The 23,832-nt window shown below is 40.6% G+C and overlaps 1 protein-coding gene across 3 annotated transcripts in view; it reads left to right on the top strand.

Annotated features, from left to right (window-relative positions):
• The window catches only part of nalcn (sodium leak channel, non-selective), a 116,116-nt gene that overhangs the window by 72,354 nt on the left and 19,930 nt on the right, over positions 1-23,832 (top strand). For all 3 annotated transcript variants that reach the window (XM_036540101.1, XM_036540100.1, XM_036540098.1), the window contains 2 exons: positions 21,172-21,308; positions 22,304-22,445. In XM_036540101.1, coding sequence (XP_036395994.1) covers positions 21,172-21,308; positions 22,304-22,445 — 279 coding nt within the window. The remainder of the gene's footprint in view (positions 1-21,171; positions 21,309-22,303; positions 22,446-23,832) is intronic.

Raw genomic sequence — 23,832 nt, 5'->3', positions numbered from 1 at the left:
CTTGGTAAAGTGTGAAAGTGTACTGACTTTAACCTGATGTGATAATGGTATGTACTTTGCCTAGTACTACTCTAGTTGTAATATATACTGTTTTATTTCTGAATAGGTGTCATAAGAGATATGAGATTTTTTAACATGTGAAATCCCCCCCCCCCCCCCCCCGCCCCTCACCATCTACACCTGACAAAAGGCACCCTAGTCCTAATAGTTGCTATTTTATGTTTTTAGTGTATTTTAGTGTTAGTGTGCTGTGTATTTAACTCTTTATGGATAGATGTCAGCGAGTACTTGAAGATGAAATTCAGGGAAAAGTTTGACTTGACATAAAAGTCAAGAAAACATTAGCCCTTTTAAGGCTTGTTATGAAAATGTTAATTAACAGCTGTGTGTTTTAATTGATTGTAAAAACCACTGTGGGTGGCTTTCAGATGCATTGTAAGAATTAAATGAATCCAACATATGTTAAAGTGTACGCTTTATGTAATATTTGGTGGTTATCAGCATGACACAGCACACTGATCATTAGCTAAGGATTAGGCTATAAGCCCTTGGGTTTGACTAAGCCTGTGAGGTATAAGTAATAGAACATGCATTGATGATGTTCTTATTTCATCTTTGATTGGGTCATAAGTGTATGGAGGGACATATTAAAACCCCTAATTGTGTCATCACATTTTCTCAGTCTGGTGAACACAATGATAAAATAATTACCATGCCAAAGTTAATGTGAAATAATTAGACTCCAGATTAGTACTGATGAATAACCAATCTAAAAAGTTTGTTTAGGCAAAGCATCCAAAAGACTCCAAACACTCATTACGTTCATTCAATTACAGTCAAGATGACTGGGAAAGTCAGGCACGTCTTTGTGACTAGATACATTGTGGTTTATGTGTGTGTATGATTTTCTACCTAAGGGGTCAACAGAGATCAAAATGAAACAGGGGGCGTGATAATACTGTATATCCATGGCATCACTTAAGTTTGATTCTGTCCAGCATACGAAAGATATGCAGCAAAAGGATGTTAAATGAGACTGAGACCACAATGCCTACACACCCAGACCAAAGTGAGGAAATTCCAAAGTTTTTCAAATCATTCCTGCTCTGCTCACTTCCAGCATTTTTGCTTGGTTTGCCTACTTGATTGTGGTCGATTACAGTGTATGCTATTCGAGACAGTCTGCTTAGCCAAGCTGTCAGTATGTTTTATCCTTTAGCTACACAACAATCTCAGCCATGTTTTCCTTTTTTTTTTGAGGACGAGGATAAGGTTTCAAGGTCATGAGCAGCAATCAAAGATTCTGTTAGCGAGAATCTAAAGTGTATTATAGTGTATTCTTAAATGGTGTGGTTGGCTGTTTAGAGCATTGCTCATGCAGCTGGTGGTAGGGTTTGACTTTGGAACCACTTCAAGGAGAGAGTGAACCGTTGTGCTTTCTGATTGGACAGCTCATTCCAGCACTCTGCTTCCCTGCTATGTTCCATGTATGCCAGACTGTTTGTGCCAAAACCATTCCTACATAACACATCCCAAGGGAAACAATTTCTTTCCAAGTCAGTATATAAAAGACTGGAGGCACAGCTGAGCAAATTGATCATCTGGCGGGTGGGTTTCCATGTGCAGCTTTGCATGGATTCAGTCTACATTGAGATTTGGTGTAGAACTGATTCTTAGTTTATGCGGGGAGTATTTCTGTGCTGAAGTCATACAGACATGCAGTGTACTGTAATATTCACTTGTGTTCAGTGTGACCAGTAATTAAAAGACCCTTGTTCATGGATTGCTTTAATGGTTTTCCAAGTTTCCTGTTTACAGTTAGAGCATTTATACAACTGAACCATAAAACAGCCTGGATTTAATACTATTGTATAGCAGTTTGTTCTTTGGTCTGGATAGAAACATTTCAGCAAGATTTTAGTGGTTGCTGAAATGAGTGAAAAATGTGAAAGTAACAAAAAGTAACACTTGAATTTTTTTATTCAAAAGGAAAGGCACACTGCCATTGACCTAGTGAGGCTGAAGTAGTCATTAACAGTGGTGTGGCCAGACACAGAAGAAACTCTTGATTGCAGCTTCATCGTAGTATTTAGAGTGTTCAGCATTTTACAACAACCTCCCCATAGTCTCCAGTTCCACTTTCAAATTTGATTGAATTCAGGTTTGACTTGAATAGATACAGTATTTGCCCTGCAGTGACATTCCATGTTCTTTCATCTAATTGATGTGATTGAAGTGTCTTTTTCCTGGATTGCAGGTGGGAGTTCTTTGATCACCAGAATCTGAAGTGTCTCTTGTCATTGTTTTCTGTTATGTTTCTTCCACCTCTTGGAACAAACAGCTGTGAGACCTTGTTAATCATTGCACCCCAAGTAGATTAGTGTGTTGTTTCCACTTAAAGAATTTTGAACATGGAGATTTTAATGTGTAGGATTAGGAATGAGAAACATTTTCTGCTACCAGTGAGATGCACAGGGGGTAGGATTAGCTTCAACAGATGGCCTGCATTTTTTGACTCATTTTATTGTTATTATTACTATGTATTTGGCAGGCAAATAAATAATAATAAAATAATTCAAAACGCTGGCCATCTGTTGTAGGGCATTTTATTTTATCATGAAATAATTCAAGTCAATAAATCAAATCAAGTCATGGTTTGGGCGCTTAATTGCTAGTGTGAGGGCGTTGTCTATACCGCGTTTCAGTGGTTTATAAGCCCATAAACTCTTTTCAGCACTTCAGCAGACATCTCCTTGTTGTGCAATCCCCCACGCCTCGCTCCGGCTGTCCCCCAGGCTGGGGGAAGCAGCTGTGTGTCGAGCTGCCAGGGTTCCGCCGTTCTGGGGTTTTCCCAAAATGCGAAGCTGTCTCTATCTGTAGGAGGTGACAGCGAGAGTACAGTCTGTCCTTTCTGGGCACAGGTCTGACTGTTTTGGCCTGTCTGTGGATCTTGTTATGTTAATTAGTCCCGGCTACCATGTCATTACAGCTGATTTGATTTGTGCTTTTGTGAGTCTTGTCATTTTGTTCGTGCAGAGAAGTGTATTCATTTATTTATTTGTGTCACAAAGTTGGTGAGTTTAAATGAATGTTTTAATTAGACACCTCAAATTAGGAAGATTTTAGGCAATATTACTTTTTTCAATACTTAAACAATATCACGAGATTAATGGCTGCTGTAATTAAAATGTATAAAATGTGAAATAGTGTATAATGTGTAATAGTGTTTAGAAAAGCAACATGTATTTGTATTCTTTACATTAAAATACACAAAATACACTGTGGATTGGATATTACCAAGCTAATATTGTACATGTGTTTAGTGTCAGATCGTCTTCATCTGGTCTATGTGGGGATCTGTTAGTAGTCAATAGATATTTGTGATTTATGAGAAAGCTTTTGATATTGTACATATGGATTACTGTAAACCTGCATGCAAACAATTTTAGCAACCTTTCTCAGCATTTGTAATACAGTTGTCCAAAAAATGAACATTGATCTACATCCCTCATCTGTCAGTGCAGTAGGACAGAGGTTTCATTTGTCTTTATTTCCACTGAACAGTGCCTGAAACAAAAATGCAAGTAAATTATTCTGACCTGATGGATTAGATTGTGTGTATGTTTTTTTTTTTTCCTCCCAGCAGATGTCATAGTGTGAGTGGTTCATTTGAATGCATCTCTCAGTGTTTTCCGAATTATGGAAGTGACCTGAATATTATTCTGATTAACACAGAAGCTGCTGTCACCAAGGCAGGGACATATCCCTCGGTCTTGGAGTCTCAGATCTGGCCTGTTGGAGAATGTGCGCTGTAAGCCAGTGTCTTGATTGCTTCGTTAGGCAGCACTCGTCTGCATATTGATTATTTCACCCAGCGACCGCTATATGGGTAGAATACAGGAGTTATTTGCTCTCACAGCGGCTGTGACAAGTGCCGACACATCGTCTCACCCAAGCTGTCATTGAAAGTGTAATCGAGAGAGAGAGAGTCAGAGAGACTGAGGGATGTGTCTGTGTCCTTCAGAGATTCGCAATATCTGAGCCAGTCATCTCTCATTCATGCTCCTTCTGAAATTACATACTGTATGTACAAAGAGGGAGGCAGCTTGCACTTCGGTATTTCTCAAAGTGATGAACATTTTTGAATCCAAGGTTTCATTTGTCGGGGAAGAATAACCTCAGACACAGGCCGCGTCTGGTACCAACAATCCCCGTTTTGTAATCACAGTCTTCGAATATGGATTTAGTTTGTCATTGCATCTTTTTTTTTTTCCCCCTCTGCCACCACAATGCACCCAGAAGGATCATTAGCAATGAAATCAGACAGGAGACGCGGAGGTGCTGCTAATGAATGCCCGCTGCACTGCACACAATGCAGATCGGGGGGGGAGATAACAGGAAGTGTTTAATAAGCCTCTCTCTGTTCCTATGTCATGATTTGCTTCAGTCACTCAGTGCTCCACTCATCAACACTGATTGTAATTATGCATTTACTGCGTGAAATTAGCTTTTGCCAATTACAATGAAATGCAGACAGCGAAGCATATGAATTTAATGAAAATGATTGGAAAAGTTGCTCCCCAGATATTGAGAGAAGTGTCTGTTGGTGTCGCTTTAGTATTGCCTTTAATCCAACGATGCACGAAGGGTGGAGTATGTAAAATGGTGTTGAGGGTGTGTTTGAAGATGCAAGGGGCTGATATCTGTCTTATTTTCCTCCGATGACCACTCAATATTCTTTGGAGCAAACAAGTCATTGTGTTTCTCATTGAACATGTTCTGTCGAGGACCGGTGTGCTGTTTGACCTTGTGCAAGGTCAGAGAATTGCAGCCTTCTGTAGTCTGCCACACTTGAGGGTCCTTCCATAAAAGTATTGTTGAGTCGACGATCAGGATGAAAACGACCATGGCAACTGTAAAATACAAACTGTTAAAGGAAAAAAAGCAATCTCTTTAATGCACATGGAGCAGAAGGAAAAGCGATTGTTGTGAAGAGAAAGGCCTGACTGTCCACACAAGAACATAATTGACCTTGTAATTCCTCTGAGCCTGTGGTGTATCAGACTAGATTTATTTTTCATGTTTTCAGCTTTAAAAAGAAGGCATGGCAGGCATGTAAACATGTTTATGGAAATCTCTCATTCTAATAAGAGTGTAAAATATATCCTTAAAGAATTTGTCATGGCCAACAAGTCATATAATGCCACTTTATACGAGAGCAGAGTTATTTATTGTTATATTGTTTGTTACTCCTAAGGCACAACTTAATTTGACAGGCTCTTTAAAGAGGCTTCCCTCCTATGCTTGAATTTTATAGGTAGTTTAGAGTGATATTAAACAAATACAAGCTACCAATCTGTTGATGACACCAAGAAGAGTAGGAGCTTGCTCAACATTACCACAGTTATCACACATTAGAAGCCAGTGCTGTTACCAATTTGACCAGCCATTGTTTTTCCAAAACTATAGAAGACTATTGTCATTGTGATTACTTACTAAGAAAGAATATATTTTAACCCCGATACTCATTGTGCGGACCAGAAATGACTCTGATTCACCTTGCACTTACACCTTGTAACTCAGTCGATTATGTTGTCAAACCTTAATGTTGTAAGAATTGAAATTGAAGTTAGAATGTCCTCTAAGATGATGTGAGGAAATGCACTTTAACAATTATATCCATGCAGAGAATGTGTAGGAATGTGCAGCCTTGATGTTGGGGTACAGTTTGTAATGGATGGCACATTGAATTTTATTTGAGTGCGAGCTACTGTATTAAAAATGGGATGAGGCCAACATTTAGATCTTCTCTGTGGGAGTGGGCAGTAATCCACAGTAGATGTTGTTTCTCTTCCTGAGTGCCAGTGAAAGAAATGGTAATAAGACTTTAATGGTGTGATATAATGATGTCTTATAAAAACGGCACTTCATCTACATGCAACATGCACCCAGACTGGTAGAATAATCAGTGTAGATTTTTCAAGAAGCCGTTATATAGCCGTGTCGCACTCGCACAAATTGCTCAGTGCATTTTTACATATAAAACCTCTAACTGGTTTGGAGGTCAACATGCAGCTACTTCACGTATTTGCATATCAAGTGCATAACCATGTTTCCTTGTTTTTCTTTACTATAGCCGGATCCTTTTCCATCAAGTTTCTGATAAGGGCACTTGCTTTGGGTGTTGTGCATTGTATTCATTACTGTAGTCAGTGTCCAGCTTTTACGAAACGCCTTCCTTAATGATCCGCATCATTAACATGACAAGCATTAAAGGACTCAAGCAAAGACCAGTTTTCAGAGCAAATTGCTACAGGCAGCACATGAAGTGAGCAGTCTGTTGCGAGGGCAATCAATATGTGTTTATTTTTGCCTTGTTTTTGCACACTGTTACCCTGCAGTCAATTGAACTGTTCCCCAGTGTCTTGAAGGTAACCGTACAGTAGGCTCTTCTGAAGCCTCTTTCTGACAAGTGGAAGGATTCACCCTTGATCCAAACCAGAGCATCAATACTTATCAAATATAGTTAACACCATCAGATCATAAACAAATGTAATATGACAGCATTCATAGCAATGTGAAGACTATATGACTGTTACTCACTCTGTGCTTGGATGGATCTTAGATGGATCTTTCTGCAAAATTAGCTTAAATGTTAATCTCTCTCGCCCACAGCACCCTGCCAGTTGTTTCTGATTTCCCATGTTCATGATTATGATTATCACCATACCTGTAAGTATTGCAGGTGTCTAGTCAGGCCTAATTACATTAACACCAGGCACATTCAGGCCTAATTAATCAACGATGATCGGAATCTGCAGATGCAAGGCTAATGCATAAACAACGCTGGTACTGAACAGGCCCTGGCACAGTAAGCCACAGTGCCTGTATTCCAAATGCAGTCCCCATAGAGCTGGCAGCATGCATTTTAAAGACAAAGAGAAGTAACAAAGTTAGAGGGAGAAATAATGCCTTTTTCTGTCGGCAAAGAGACAGGTCCTCCGTCTCATAACGTATCACCTCACTAGTTGTTTCGCATTTATTTATGTATCAAATTTATGTGCCCGTCGTCTAAATTTGTTTTTCCCTTGACCGATATGAGAAATTGATGGATGTTAGACGGTCGACAAATCACACAGCAGCTGCCCACAAGCCAAACCGCAGAGGGAAGTATGGCGAAACTGATATGGGAAATATTTATCTCTCACTGACAAAAATCAAATGGAGAAGTTGGCCCCGGAGGTGGCCGGGCGTGCGCTGAGTTTAAGGTCCCAGCTATCATCAGACACCTCTCCAGGCAAGCTTGTTGTGTCATGTGGAACAGGCCAGAGAGGCTGTTAAGGAGAGGAAATAAAAATGTAAGGAAAAAAAATCAAAGAGGAATGATGCCGCGGTGCATTCATTACTACTCCATTTGCAGGAACTGTCAGGGATTGATATTTGTGTGGGTAAATAATGAAACCAAGTTGTTTTTGACTTTCATGCTGGTGGTATTAATAATGAGGTGGCAGCCAGTAGAGTGGCAATGGGTCAGAAGTTATCATTAACATGCGCAGGCAACTCTGGGCTCTGATGAACTCCAGCAATAATAACAAAACAGGTGTCCTCTGGTCTGGAGGAATCAGCTCGTCCCTGTATTGGAGTAATTTGCTAATCATCTCTATTCTGCAGTCTGTCCTTTTCTCCCTCATCATCTTCATCCTCTTCATTTATAAGGGAGCATTCACCTGTTGGCATGACAGATGAGGTTAAATGACCCATGGCATTGAAAGTCAATGTAATGAATATAAGCATTCTTTAGGAAATGATTTCGAAACCACTGAAACACATAATATGTTGTGGGACTTGAGGGGGGTACATAGCCCTCAGTCTGTACAGTGAAAGCAGCAGAGTGGTACCATATGTTCTTTCCAATATAGAGAACATGGAGCAGACTGCATGGAGTTGGGATGTGGTTGTGCTTTTGTTTACATTGTGTGTGTGTGTGTGTGTGTGTGTGTGTGTGTATGTATGGAGTTAATAGAGAGAAGATGCATAGGAAAGGTTCATAGTGAACCTGAGGATATTTCATCACACGGCTATGCACACACTATCAGAAAAGATGCAGATGTTATTCAGCACAGGCTTTGAAAAGCGGAGGAGTGCTGCTAAGCTTTTTGTTTAGATGCGAACGTTACATCTAACCACACTGCCATCTAGTGAACAGGCTTCCCACGTCAACTGTCATGCATTTTGTCTTAGATTTAATCGTTTAACCTCAGAAGGAGGAGGGGTCTGTGTTTGTACTAATGTTATTTTAGCCGTGTGGTTTAGAAACAGGGCGGGTCCACACGTGCATTAGCAGACCGGGACCTGAGTGATGGATCACCGCTCTGAGAAATTCCCAATCCCGTATCAGGTTTACAAACACAGCTGTGAAGAGCTTGTGAAAACTCATACATAGAACTCGAAAATGGAATTCTCTTCCGATGCAGCCAGCGCTATTGAGTTAGCTGCTTCCAATTTCCCAGGAATTTAAGCTGGCAAAAGCAGAATTATTATCACAGGAGACTGTACATTTGATCCACAGTGATTTTTTTTTTTTTTACTGAAAGCACAAAGCACATCTGGTTGCAGTCAGAGAGCCCCAGAGGAGTGCGACAGGGCACAGACAATGCAGAGGCCAGGGCCCCGAAGAGAGCGGGCAAGCAGCAGGCTGTCTGTCAGCCGTGCTCCCGTCTCCCCTCCGCTGTGACAGTCACGTCCCTTCCCTGGCAACAGAGCCAGCTGCCAACGTGATGCTTGGCACATGATGCGTGGGCCAGGAGATGGGCCCCGCCCATTTCCTGTCTCCTTTTTCCCCCCCCCCACAAACGCGACTGCTTATTTCATGTCCTTGGGAGAGAAAGGAATATTGATCGTTATTTCATTTCTCTGTCCACTTCAGCATCCTTTTAATTTAGCACTAACACTCAATACTGCTCATTGATCATGGAACCTGAGATTTAGGTTTAGGTGTGGTAGTTACTTTTTGTTATTTAATAAAAATGAGTTTACATCTAATATGCTATGGGTATTGAGAGGAAACATCATTCAAAACTCATGTCAATACACTACTTAGTCGATGAGACAATTTACAATTTTAGTTGTTTACTATAGTTTATACTCCTACTCAGAAATGGGCCACTGGGAGTGGACATCTAAAATGTGTTCTGCTGTATATTCACATCCAGACAACGGTATGCCCAACACGTTACAATTTAGAAATGAGAGAAATATCTGCTTGAAAATATTTCTGTCAAAGGCACATCTGAGACGGAGCCACTATCGAAAAAAAACTGACAGAAAGCACTGAAGTGAATGTAATAAAACTTCACTTGGATCCATTCTTCCTGTGACAGTACAATGAAAGCATTTCACAGACATCTGCAGAAAAGAGCTTCTCTCATGGCAGTGAGGCTGATGTGACACCACACAGGAAGCAAGTAGGAACAACCCCAGCAGAACTCTAAAAGTCAAAGAGGTCGAGACATCTGTATTTCTGCTTTTAAATGAAAACCTGATGAATCCACGATTGTCAAGTAGCCTTGTGCAGTAACCATTGTCATTTACCTTGTGCAGAAACTAGTGCATAACAGGACCATCAGCAAGAGTTCCTGATTTTCTTAATTGTTATATTCCTGTTTAGTCAGCTGAGTCTTGTCCTGAGCTTATGAAATTACATGTGCGATAGTGTGGGCCATGTTATGTCAAAAACTAATTATACATACAGTACAGAGTGGAGGAAAAGTGCATAAAGGAATGGACAGAATCAATAGCTTGTAGTGAAACTTAATAGACCATTCTTAATTTAGTCATGCAATTTAATTATGACACTGAAAATTGTTTCACCCAAAAACATTGTCACATTAGTTCCTTGTTTAATTTGTTCCACCTATGCAAACCAGTTTCATTTTCTAATGGCCATATGTGACTACTAAATAATTAGCTTAACACTGTCTTAAGTTGCAAAGCTAGACTAGACTTTTTGATCTAAAATTAAACAGCATTTCATCCCTGCCAGCCTGCTAGCAAGGCACACAAGCAAGCTAGCTAAGCTTGTAAATCATTTCATTGAATACATGCCATAGAAATTGTATTTAAGGATGTATCTTAATGTTCAACCATATATTTTCACAAAAAGAAAGCACGCACATAACCTAGAAAACAAAGGAGATAAGAAAGTTCTTTTGGTTTGCTTTGTATGAATGACAGGACTTTAAGCTCATGACACATCAGAAGCCAGGTGTTACACAATAGCCTGCCTCCACAATGGTTTTGTTCAATTGCTTCACATAACGAATACAAATTTATGCTGAACGCTCCGCACACCGCTCTAAGTGTAGAGTTTTGCATTAGTATGTGGGGAACGCACTTGTCCTCCATGTCACCTTAACAGTGCTTTTATTTCTCTGCCACAAGAAAACAGTGAGGAACAGTGCGGTTCCCCTCCACGCTCCGCCGCACCTGCGCCGCGCTCGGCACCTTGGCAGGCCGACTCTCAGGTGGCAAAGGTGCTGCACTAAGTGGTCTGGGAGTTTATAGCCTGTGCAGCACTAACATGGCTCATTAGATACTAAATTACAGGGAAACAATGGGCCCTTTTTCCCTCAGTTGCTAGTAGAAGTTCGCTTAGTCTGGGGAGGACAGGAAGCTTATGTGTATTCATGATTTAGTGTTGCAGCAGACTGAAAAACTCTATAGAAATTGTGTATTTTGTAGTTGTCGACTTTTAGTGTCATTGTCATACTATATGACTGTCTTTGAGTGTTGTTTGAGCCAAAAGGCTGGAATGTATTTTTCCTGTCTGTCATAGTTTGAGTGAAGCTGTACGGGCATCACACTGCTGTACAGAAGAGAATGCATCTCATTAAAGTAAGCTCACTGCTGACCATTTAAATTTGAAATTTAAATTTAAAATTACGTGAATTCACATTGACTAGACCTTTGGACCTTTTCTCAAATGCTGCACTTTAAAATATGAAACATCGTCTTTTCAGTCTGTTTAATAATTTTAGTGGATGAAAAGAAGCATAAGTGGCAGAGGTCAGTTGCTCCATTTCAACGTGTTGATAAAAAATGTCTTGTGCTGTCACCCTTGAAATCATCTCGCCAGAGGCCTCCAGACTGTAGGGTCTTCTTCTCTGTCCTGCAGGGCTGTGATTGATGACCTCATCAGCTTCCATTCAGCTCCGCTCCATTCAGTCCTAAAAGGAGGTGTGCTGTTTTCCAAGAGTGTTTCAGCTTTATTCCCATTTCTCTCCCACTCACTTCAGCTCTGCTCCCCTTTCTCTCTATTCAGTTCAGCTCCATTCCCATTCTTAGTCCTCTCCCACTCAGTCTAGATCTCACTTCTCTGCCTCTCACTCCAGCTCCACTTCTACTCTTCTGCCCCTCACTCCAACTCTATTACCACTCCTCTGCCCCTCACTCCAGTTCCACTCTGACTTCTCTGCCCCTCACTCCAACCCCGCTTCCACTCCTCTCCCACTCACTCAGATCCACTCCCATTCCTTTCCCGCTGACTCCATCCCCCGCTCCCAGTTCTCTCCTACTCACTCAGCTTTTGCTTTCAGTCCTTTCCCACTCACTTCAGCTCTGCTCCCGCTCCTCTCCCACTCACTCCATCTCCGTTCTCATTCCTTTCTTGCTCACTTCAGCTCCGTTCCCGTTGCTCTCCCACTCACTTCAGCCAGCTCATTCCAGCCAGACGAGCCGACGATCAATACACTCTTTGCCAGCCGGGCCATGATGGATGACACAGGATGCAGGGCTTTTGCCTGTTAATTGCTCCTCAGCAAGGGGGCACCAGACCGTTTAGGGGTGCCACTGCTCATGAATTTACAGTAATATTGAGTCATTAAAGTTTTTTGAAGTGCTCCTTGTATATTGCGTATAAAAAAGAACAATTTATTTGGAAAATATATGTATCGCATTCTCTGAGTATATTTGAAGCATTTGTAAATCAGTGGTTGTAAAAAAAAAATGAGTGTTAGTACATCTTTGGAAAGTCTAAGCAAGTACCCTCCCTGGGCTTCACTTCATAATATATGTACAGTTCTTGAAGGCAGCGCAATTAGCTGAAGTGGAATCTAAAATCACTTAAATCCCTTATCGATCTTTAAATGCAAAATAATAGCCATAATGTAAACTCGTGATACAGTTTTTGGAGAAGTACCCTCGGTGCCCTTTAATGAGTTGCACTGTTGAACCCTGCTAGGGGCTGCAGGTGCACTGGCTAAAGAGGTTGGCACCGAGCCCGCTCCACTGTCTGCACAGATAATGAGAAGTGATGGGGTGTTTTTGTCCTGAGCGAGGTTACCTGTGTGCACCCATTCATCAGGTCACCATCGTCCCCCGAGTACTCAGCATCTATTGTTATTAAAGAGGCCGTTCACATTTATGAAAGTCTTTTAATTGCATTCCGCTAATGAGGATAGATACGCCTGACCAGCTCTTGATCCGGCTGTTCACAGCCGAGTCTCGTAAATCATTCAGGCTGCCTCTCTGGAGCACGTGCTGTGGGGGCAGCGTTCTACACAGGGGACCAGATGTGACTCTAAAACATTGCTCACAGGAGCTTTTCCTTCATATACCTTGATGTTTTAAAGGGGACATACAGTATGCTTGTGTACTGTATAGTGGGTTGCTGAACGTGTGCAATTGTGAACATTGGCAGTCACTGTGGACAAAAACATCCGCTGAGCACGTAAGTGATTTAATAATGGATATTCATTTCTCACGGGCATATTCCTACGCAAACTTCTTTTCTTAATACATTTGTAAGCAGTTCATAGTTTTAAATCCCACATGTGTGGAAGCTGAGGAAGCCTTATTATCTAAGGTTGGTATCAGTGATGTGCCTCATACCAGAGCACTTCTGAGGGTCACGATGAAACAGAACATATGGTGCTATGCATGTGCATCTCTGAGCCATGTTTGAACAGCACATATGGAGATAATCATCATCACAATGAGAAAAGCCAAAGGAATGTAGAGTGAATGCACAGCAGTCTATGGAAAGTGTACACATGGCAAGTGTCTCCTTTGTTTTTACCTATGTAAGACATCCCTCAGATGTCTTTTCAGTATGTGGTCACACAGTAGCTGTAATTCTCTGAAGGTTGGTCATTCTTCAGAGCTCTCCGTCTCGCCATGTTGATGGACGGGCGATGTTGTTTTGTCCAACTAAATTATGTGATGAGGCGTCTGCTTTGAGGGTCCTACTTCCCAGCAGCAGACGGTACAGTCATGCTCCTTTCACATCTGGTGGGCCAAATCTGTCTCTTTCCATAAAGAGGCTGCGCATAGTCTCCACTCTCCTCAATAAAATGCCCATGTCATGATGCCACCTGTTGCCCATATGGCCCTACTGGCAGCCCTGTGTCAGCTCCTCTGCCTCACCCCCCTCACATACCATTGCTATCCAGATTATTAGAAAATTAAGGTCCAATGAGGTGCCATCACCTTGAATGTGTATGTTTTACCACACCACAGATAGGCAGAGGGAGAGAGTTTACATGATTTTCAGATGGATGTTTATATATGGACATGCATGGACATGTATGGGCATGTATGCGTGTATTGTAACCTATGAATTGTTATTCTCATTTTAGTCAACTGAAAATGGTTTTAAATTGGGAGGCAGGCTGTGTTTGTGGTCCAGTAAGAATTTTGTATAAATCCTGCATCAAATCAGAATTGCTGATAAGGCATATTATTCTGTTAGTCTTGATGAATGGAAATAACAGTCTCCCTAAGGGTGTGTTTGTGCCTGCTTCAAATATTAGCACAGTTGATCAGTAATAAAAGGCTATTCTCTGTATATGTTACTATATTTTTTACTTGGTGCAAGACAGCCTGGGAAACAATCAGACATGGCAGGGGAAATCCTTAATGTGTGCTTCATCCAGGCGTGAAATTGCAGCAAACGCGAGGAAAACGAGGAGAATAGATCACCCTAATGTGTCTGAAGGCCTTACCTGCAGAGCCTCACATGTTATGGTGTGTGTTAATGGAACTGTATCCCTGCTTCATCGCAGCAGTCGTAACTAGAAACACGGTCCCCCTCCTGCAATGCCACCACCGCCTACTGTTTCATTCACACGTTCAATCATAACACACTCTGCTGGGGGCAGGGCTTCGGCCCCCATTTATATACCTTTTGAAGCACCATGGTCCCACCACTGATTGCTCCCACTTGCCTGTCCTACAATATCCGTTCCTTATGCATTAAACTTGCTTTGTTTGAGGAACATGCTACCATCTCTGCTTGTATTTGAACTGCATTTGAGGCTTCGACCATATGCAGCTATAGGATAATCACTTCCCAGTTATGCAAAATCATTGCGGAAGCACTTGAAAACCATGAAAAGTTCATGTCAAGTAAGGCATTGCAAGATATAATGAGATTTATCATGGGCTATTGCTGCAACAGTTCCCTTTCTTTGCATTTGCCAAAACCCTTTGCGAACAGACTACCATATTTTATTTTCAAAAACATTTTGGTAGCTTTGTTCAGCTATTGATCGAATTTTGCTTGGCAGTTATCATTCTTAATCAAAATGTGCCCACTGTATGTAGGTTTAAACATATAAATTATATCAATAAAAACCAATAATATATGTAAACTAAATAGATCAATATCTAAATATGTATATGAATAAATAATATCAAGTGAAGTGCACAAATTTATTTCCCTCGTCATTTAGTTGCCTAGCTTTTAGTTATATTGAAAGTTATTTATTTTGTCTGCAAAAGTTAATTGATGGATGTATTTTTAAATTTGACTGGTTTAATTGTCTATATACTACTACTCTTCATAATATTTGCCTGTTGGTGCCATTGTAAATAATGATGTTTGTCCCTGCTGTTAAAGTGAAGCACAGATACAGATTCAGAGGACACTGAATACAACCATTTCATTATCTGCATGTGTGTACATACACAGGAAGATATGATGCAAACTTTCACAGCTTAAAAGGTTTGCGAGGTAGACGTTAATGTGCTCCTTCACAAGGCAGAAATAAGAAGTCCTTTTTCTTCTGTTGATATCTCATTTAATGCTGTGGATAAAATGATCAAAAATCCAAAACATAAATATTGGGAAGAGTGGTTAACAATGTCTAATGTTAACTTCAAAGTCTGGCTTAAGCATTGTTCTTTTTGTTCAAGTACATCCACATGTTTTGGTTTTACACAAGACCTTAGTTAGCTGATAGTCCACCTTACCTTACTGAAAACCTTTTGCTTCAGACTGATGCCTCTGGAATGTTTAAAAACATTCTTGCCAACCGAGCAAAGGAAAACTTTCTTCAGTGCTTCTCCACCTTATGAGAGAAACCTTGTGCATGTTGAGAACTAGCTCTGTGGAATAAATGGTAATTTCACATCTAATGTTATCAGCCAGGAGCTGACAGGTTTGTCCAGCACAGGGCTGTGCCAACAACACAGTAATTGAAAAGCCCTCTCTGTTTTCATATTTTTCCTCAGAAGACCCCAGAGTCTCATTCAGCAGAAGCAGTCACCTCTATAATTGCAGGGTGCTCACATGCTTTATTGAATGCTGTTACAGTTACCCTAGTCCCCGTCTGGCTTTTTGAGAAAGTCAGGTCAAGCCAGACCATGGATCAATTCAACAATGCACATTGTGACAAGCAAAAAGAAAGATTGTTGGATTTTTTTTTTTAAAGAATACAAAAATTTACAAGCACATTTTGTTATTGATCACAAAAGGTTATTGATACGGATGTTTCAGTTTTATCTGAAGTGTCCTGAAATCATTGTGTAAATTTGAAAATTGGAGAGAGCAGTATTATATCATTCCATGTACCATGGATTTCATTGAAATGAACAACCTGACAATTGAAGTAAGATTCAGAACAGAATATACAAGCAATTTAGCCCACAACACATTTAATACAGTACATTTTACCAATCGCAACTCTTTGCTTGGTGTTTCTCCTCAAGTAGATACCATTTTTATTGTATGCTCAGGGGCTGTTATTTGTTTCGCTTATCAAATTTAACTCATTAACAATTGCCTGTCAAATGCTATTTTGAAAGTATGTTTGTTCGCTTCTTGTTATCAGTATTTCCAGCTCTGTTGATTGGCATTTGTCCTTGTCCTTTGCTATTTTGTGTTCAATAGAAATTTGTTGCAAGTTCACAAATACAGATAGTGGGTGTGCAATGGATAGTTTGAGGCTAGTGGTATTTGCATGATCACTTTTAGTAAATACTGCACAAATGTGAAATCATTAGCATTTTGGAGGTGAGCTACATCACACAGTCAATTTGCGTTCATGTTAAATGAATTATTATTTATTTTTTATTATTATTTATTATTTACTTATTTTGTCATCATGGCACAACTATGGGTCAGTGAGCTGTGGTTTCTCTTCATATTTGAAATCTGATATCAGGTAACTGATTTTTAACAAGCTTTACATCTAGCTAGGACTGTTTATGTTCATTGTGATCAACCTCAACAGTTACATTAGGCCATCCCATCTAAGAATAAAATATACAGGAACAGGGTAGATTGGACCAATGGTTTTCATATCATCCTTCCATGAAGTTAGTTCAAATAAAATACAGTACCACCGCTTATTTTTGGACTGGTTCAGATTTCCATTTCAATAAATATGGATGTGAATGAACAGGAGACAGCAAATAGGAACCTTGTTGATTTCACTGTTTATCTATTTATACATGCATGTAAATGGTGACTTTGCCAGCCGCAAGTGCGTGCTCTCTCTGTTGCGCTCTGTTCTTTTTTGGAATAGAGAAAGCTAATCAGACTATGGTGCAGAGTGGAGCGTTCAGCTGAGGCAGTCCCGCCAAGTGGAGCCCACTGATTGGGGCCTTGGGGACCGGGGGTTCAAACTTATGCTCTTAAACAATGCAGTCGTCCCGAAAAATAAATGGGGAGCAGCTTCAGAACAGAACACTAACTCCTGAAATGTAATGCAGGTAAAGATGACTACAGCAGTTTTTAAGTTTCACGGAAAACTCCAGGGCGCACAGAGAGAGGATAGAATGCATTGAATTCATTATTTTTGTTTTCAGCTTTTTAAGGTTCAGTTTGAGTTGTCTCCCATGTCAGGCCACATTTCTCTCCTTTTTTCACTGTTCTCCTCCATATATCCTGGACCCATCTTACTGCCTAGTGTCCAGTGAAGAGCTGATGTGCGCTGTGCACTTAGTGCTATTCTACTCGCATGTACCAGCCATTTCCCCCTCCGTTTGGATAAGCAGGGTTTTGTTTGTGCTCTGGTTTGGGATCTGTCTGGGCCAGGAAGTTCCGGAAATCCTGTTCAGGCATTTGGTCTGGGTGTTTTCTGGCCATTGTCCAGCACTTGCAGACATGAAGCAGCATGCTGAATTCATTGCTGTTAAAAAAAATCTTTTGATTTCCTACGTTTTTAGCATAACAAAAGAGTTATCAGCTTTGGTGATTCTATGACTTTTGAATGTTGACTCCTCTCAAGGTGTTTTTTAATCTTCCATGACCATGACTTTGTAATGGATGGTGACACATTTTATTGAGTCTTTTGATTCATGATTAATTTTCAGCAATTTTGTTTTACCAGCAATCACTTTGTTTCCAAGCTCTGTCTTTCTGCAGGTTTACTACACCATGACTTTCAGGTGACTGGAGATAGTGATGATGTCAACATTGTGGCAACAGTAAAGAAGAATGGCAATATATTTGGATGCAGTCTTGTCTGGCCCCATATATGTGAGACAGCAGTCTCAGATTACCTTGTGTACCATTGCAGTAGAAAAATTGTATAATGTTCACTATATTTTGAGCAATTCCCTAAGAGAGCAGGGTTTTCTGAAGGGAATCCTGGTGGATTCAGTTTGTGAAGTAAGTTAGTGCAGTTGCATTCATCTGACTCTTCAAGGATTTGTCTTTGTGTGAAAATGTGATCAATGCATCTTCTCCCTTATCTGAAACAGCCTTGCTCCTTTTGACTGATGTTATTGGCTGCTGACATATTGTTGCGGATGACTGATATGAAGACCTTGCTTGTGAGGGACATTCATATTATTTCTGACCGTTTTATACATATACAGGGATTGCCTTTCCTTGGGTGTTTCACCATAAGTCTGCTTTCAGCTTGTTTTTATTTTTTTTGAAAGAACTTCTGAAATGCTTTCCAGGCATAAATAAATGAATGAGTGAATGAATAAATGTGATTAAGTGAATGCATTTTCTTTTGTATCAGCTTGTCCACAATGAAAATGACCATCAATGGAAGAGGGAAGCATTGTAGGATACATTCTAGTGTAGTACTAGTACCTTGTAAAATGTAAGTACTACATGGACAAAATTGACATTGCTGGTAACTGAAAAGACATCTTGGATGGCACCCTGATAAAATAAAACTCAGGAAATGTGTTTAGTTGGACACACTAACCATTTATAAATCAGCTCCCTAATGCCCCATGGGTTGCTGTTTAATTGCTATATCTGACTAAGCTCTTCCCCCAGGATTCATTTTCAGACACTTACTGACTTTCCCAGAAGACCTAAGATTGCTCTCAAGCTCCACTCAGATATTCATTTTACAAATGTATCGACAAAAAGAGTCCCCTTAACTACTACACCACAAATCCTCTGTAGACTCGGTTCATGTTGATGTTCATAGGCTGGAATTCCTCTGGTGGGAAATAGTGTTTGGATAAAACCTTCCAAGTGTGTCAGACTCTGGAGGATAGGGTTGATGTATAGGAGATTGAACCCAGGTCACAGGGGTAAATACACTGGACCTCTTTCTAAGCCATTGTCAAGGGCTTTCAGATCAAACTGAGGTTCAATAAGATATTGATGCAGAGGGTCAATGGCCTCTTCTGATGATTGGAACACCCAAAGACCCAGTGGTACCTTTCCCATTGCAAACCGCCTCTCTCTGCAGATACCCAAGTCCTACAATGGTGCTTCATGCCCAGCGGTGTCCACCGTGATGGTACTCTTCCTGAAAGCTCTCTACACTCAGTGCTTATGTGTCTAGGGTTAACCACACTGACTCACAATAATGGGAAAAGAGCTTTCTTTCATTTTTTCATTCATAAAAACATAAAAAAAATGAATGCCATAAAAAAATAATTCAATTAAGTAATTCTGCTTGAGTGTAGTGTACATTTTAGGCAAACCTTAGGCATTTAAATGCCTGCTTCACCCTGCCCCAATCCTAGCCGACCTGGACTGGAATGGAGGCGATGGATATATGTGCATTTTCTCCTTTTCATGCCGTTCCCCTAGGGGACTCTCTTCCAATCTGTTCCTGTTTCCAGAAGGTTTCCAGCCATCCATGTGAAGGCTGGCAGAACCGAGCTCTGGCTCGTGTGCATGTTTCAAATGATAAGCGTTCAACAGAAAGCCAAATTTAGGCAGCTTTCACCCTAATCAGAGATCCATCAGTTTTATCTACAAGCTTCCAGACAGAGAATTTCATGCAGAGAATTTCAATAAGCCGCTTTCATATGTAATTAAATTGGTATAACTGGCTCCATTATTTGAGTGCCCTTTTGTCTATCTAGTTGGTACTGTAAGTGTTGTGCATACACACACACGCACACACACACACACAATAACATCTACATATATATGATCTCTCTGGGGTGCAAATATGTTAAGCATTACACAAATATACGCATATATATGTGTGTACATGTCTGTGTGGGTGTCTGTGTGGGTATGTGTGTTGAACCTCTGTGGAAACAGGAAATAAAAACCTTTTAGGTTTATTTTTCCCTATTCCTATAGCCATGTTTTTACCGTGTAAATAAGTCCCTCTGCTCTGTTGGGAGGGTGGCAATTGTCTGTGTGCTGCTTCCATCTTCAGGCAGCACTGTGTCATAGCAGCTTTTAACACAACATGGCTTTACATTTTATGTTTTCGAGCCGTGTGTGCTTGTGGCATGCTAATTGGTTTATTTATTAATGAGAGTTATTTTTCCCTGCACCATTATCAATTTATATGCAGAGCATTTCCTTGTATTTATTTTTTAATTATTAAGGATCTCTGTAAATTCTTTTGAAGCCATTACCCATGACAGTGTCACTGAGCGTAAGGAATTTATATTAAAAAAAAAAGAAGTTGGCTGGGAAACTGTGTCCTTTGTGTAAGCATGGCTCCGGTGGCCAGTGAAATCTGACATTTTGTGTAAGCACCATTGGGACTGCATTATATGTTTATGATGATTAAATGTGGTATGTCACAGATAATGTAGATGAAGAATCTTTATGGTTCAATTTAAGCATACCTATTGAGCACAGAAAAAATGTACAGTGTAGAGATCCTACTCCGGGTACCTAATGCTCAGGTACCAAACCTAATCATCTTGAGATCCTGCTTTGACTGGACAGAGGCCCATACAGATTAAGGGTTATGATGCGATAAGTCTTCTAGACCTTTGGAGAGCTTATTAACTCAAAGAAACTCAAAGCATGCCAGATCACAGCAGCCTAATGCATGGCTGTCAGATTGCCAGACGTGCTTAATGACACTTGAAATATTCTTCTTCCACGCAGTGTTCTCTCCCTTCTCTCCACTCTACAGTATGCCTTTGTCTGGCAGACATGAAACAATTTGTATCTTTTAAAGTGATTCTGTTCATTAAAGGTTATCTGACCTTGACTATTGTTAATATTAGAGTGCTTGTTTCTGCAGGGGTATCCAAACTCTTGATTTTTCCTATTTTGTTTGGGTGAGAGGGGAAACTTCAACTTGACTTGCATTTGTAGTTACACAAAGTAAAACAAGTAATGTGATTGTTGACAATCAACAGACGGATCATTTGGCAAGACATTCATCTCTACAGAAAAGTGATTTGTATTCAGCGTAAGGGATATTTGGCATCAAAAGGGATATTTGGTATCTTTTATGTGGAACTGTCTCAGTCCATATAGATAACCAGGCATTTGCACTGAGGACTGCACATGGTATAAAGAGCTGATGCTTCAGAAAAAGTCAGCACTGCCATATACCAACACTAGACATCCCTCCAACAGTAACGGTGTTCAAGGTCGGACAGTGAGTTTGGACTTTTTGGGTGGAGTCTCACTTTAAGACCATCGCTGTGCTCCTGTGGGCATCTGGTGTAATTATACCCGCTCTCTTCTGATGTCTTCCTGTGCAGCTGAAACAGAGCGAGGCCAACGCCGACACCAAGGAGAAACTCCCACTGCGCCTGCGCATCTTCGAGAAGTTCCCCAACAGGCCTCAGATGGTGAAGATCTCCAAGCTGCCGTCCGACTTCACCGTCCCCAGGATCAGGTGCGGAGCAGAGCTCTGAGCCGGGAGGCAGTCTTTCAGATCTGAGTGGTTACAGCACTTTCACTAATCACACAGCTGTGTTTATGACTTCTTCAGCTTTGTTTATGGAATAGCTGAATTTTTAACAGGCACTGCTGTGGTCATTTTAGTTTTTTAAATTTAGTTCTGATGAAGTCACTTATTTTGAGTTTCTATCCATTTAAGTGTTAATGTCCAGCTTTCTACATAAGGCTGCATTACATTCTTTTCCCTGTATATACTGTGTGAGTGTTGACCATCTAAATCAATAGATGGCCATGCTATAAATTTGTGGGTTTGTAAGTTCTATAGAGTAAACAATGCTGCCCCCTGTGGAACTTAAGATGTATATATTCCCACTGCACCCCTCCCACCTAAGGCAGGTGAAAAGAGTGGCCTTAAAGGGTTTTCTGGAATGCAGCCACATTCTTTTTTTAATTGATGAAACTGGATTTTGAAAGATTGTATTTCAACTCAGGTGAGACAAGGGGAAATAAAAAAGTGCTGGAGCACAGCTGTGTGTTTGCTACCATCATCTCAAAATACTATTGATTCTCCCGCATAGCATCTGGTTTAGAATTCTGTTGTGTATGTTGATCACAATGTTTGTGTGTCTGTGTTTGTACGCTTATGCATCTATATATGGTTTTGTGCGTGCATTTCTGTGTGTACTGTGTGTGTTTATGTGTGCTGTATATGTGCATGTACACATGTATGCATGTGTTTGTATGCGTTTGCATGCATGAATGTGTGTCTGGGTATGCATGTGAAGTCTGTAAACGTGTTTGCATCCATGTGTGCATGTGTCTGTGTGTGCTTGTGTCTGTGTGTGCATGTTTTTGCACTTTGTGCATGTGTCTGTACATCCGTTTGTGTGTGTGTGCGTTTGTGTGTTCGTGTGTGTGTGTGTGTGTGTTCGTGTGTGTGTGTGTGTGTTTCAGTATGTGTGTTTATGTGTACATGTGTGTATCCCACAGAGAGAGTTTCATGAAGCAGTTCATCGATCGCCAGCAGCAGGACACCAGTTGTCTGTTCCGAAGGCTCCCGTCTGCCTCCTCTTCCTCCTGTGACCACTCCAAGAGGTCTGCCATTGAAGAGAACAAATATATGGATCAGAAGGTAGCCTTTGCCTGGGACAGTCCACGCCACTGCATCTCCATACACAGCCTTCCTTCTCTCTACTCTCCTTATAATATGTCTCCTTGACAACCAAATCGGTTATTTCCACGTTTTTTTTTTTTTTTGTTTTATCTTTCCGGAAAATAAATTACAGTTCTGAAGCAGGTAAACAAGCAAGCAATTATTTCCAATAATAAACTTTGATTTTTTTATTAATATAATTAGGTTTTTTATTTGAAAGATAGGTCTTGAAATTAACAACCCCCAATGGAAAACAAAAAAGCAATTATAAAAGCCATCTTTTTGAAAGTCACAGGGCCATAATATTTCTGGTCAGTACTTTTTGCTACTACCTCTTTAGCAGGCCCTGTCAGAACTATGAATGGCAAGCTACAGCACAAGCTAAACACATTGTTCCACTGCACCATGTAGGATTGAAGGAGTCCATGGGGGATGCTAACATGTTGGCGAGGGAAGCAAGTGATGATTATTTCAGAGGGAATATGGCTGAAAGCCTGCGGAAGTCAGGCAGGATCCCGTTGCATTATTCATTGGCTGAAATGGCCGTCTTATCCAGGGAAAATTACAGTGCTTGCATTTTCTTTACAGCTTACTGTACATGTGTCCCATGCTCACAGCAGGGCTTCGCTGCAACCATTAGGGTAAAATGCTTCCCTCAAGGGTACATATAGGACTCTCATCCAGGAACTGGCTCCTGAATCTAGCAGTAGTCCACAACATGGACCTGAAAACCTGCATCATTACGGCATGTTCCTTTAAAAAAGGAACATCTGCATATGATTGAAATTAAAAGTGCAGCGTCAGGTGTTTCAGTTTTTCACAACTCCCAGCAGCAGACGTTTCTGAGCCGAGTGTAAGTGATTGCTGTTTTACTGAAGGAATGGAGTGCCGTTGAGCTTTTTAGATGTTGATCAAAAGGGGATCAAATTCACGGGGGTAGCGCTGAATTGTTGCTTATGTAAGTGTGCTTATTTGGTGCTCAGTTGATATGACAGGCTGGAACTGGCAGGTTAATGTGAAAAGTGGCAGCTTTCATTCCCAGCCCATGAGATTCACATTCTGTTCATTTCACATGCCCCCTCCTCCTCTGCAGAAGCCTACAGTTGCAGCTGAAGTCATCCTGGCTGTTTGTGTTTAAAAAGACAACGCTAGAATGAAGACTGAAGGTCCATGAGAATTGCTATGACAATGCATAAAAAGAAAAACTTGATTTTGAATGACTTCAGTGCATGCCATTGTGTGGGTACTCGCAGAGAGATTGGAAGTTTATCTGGAAATATCAGTAGTTTGTGTCAAAATAATCATCTAATATGAATATCTAAATGCAGCTTTGATTTGATGTTTCTTTTGTAAAAAGTCAGTATAC

The sequence above is a fragment of the Megalops cyprinoides genome, chromosome 11, assembly GCF_013368585.1.
Source record: "Megalops cyprinoides isolate fMegCyp1 chromosome 11, fMegCyp1.pri, whole genome shotgun sequence".
NCBI classification, from domain to species: Eukaryota; Metazoa; Chordata; class Actinopteri; order Elopiformes; family Megalopidae; genus Megalops; species Megalops cyprinoides.
Note: the sequence above shows the minus strand (reverse complement) of the source record. Positions and strands in the feature narration are given on the sequence as shown.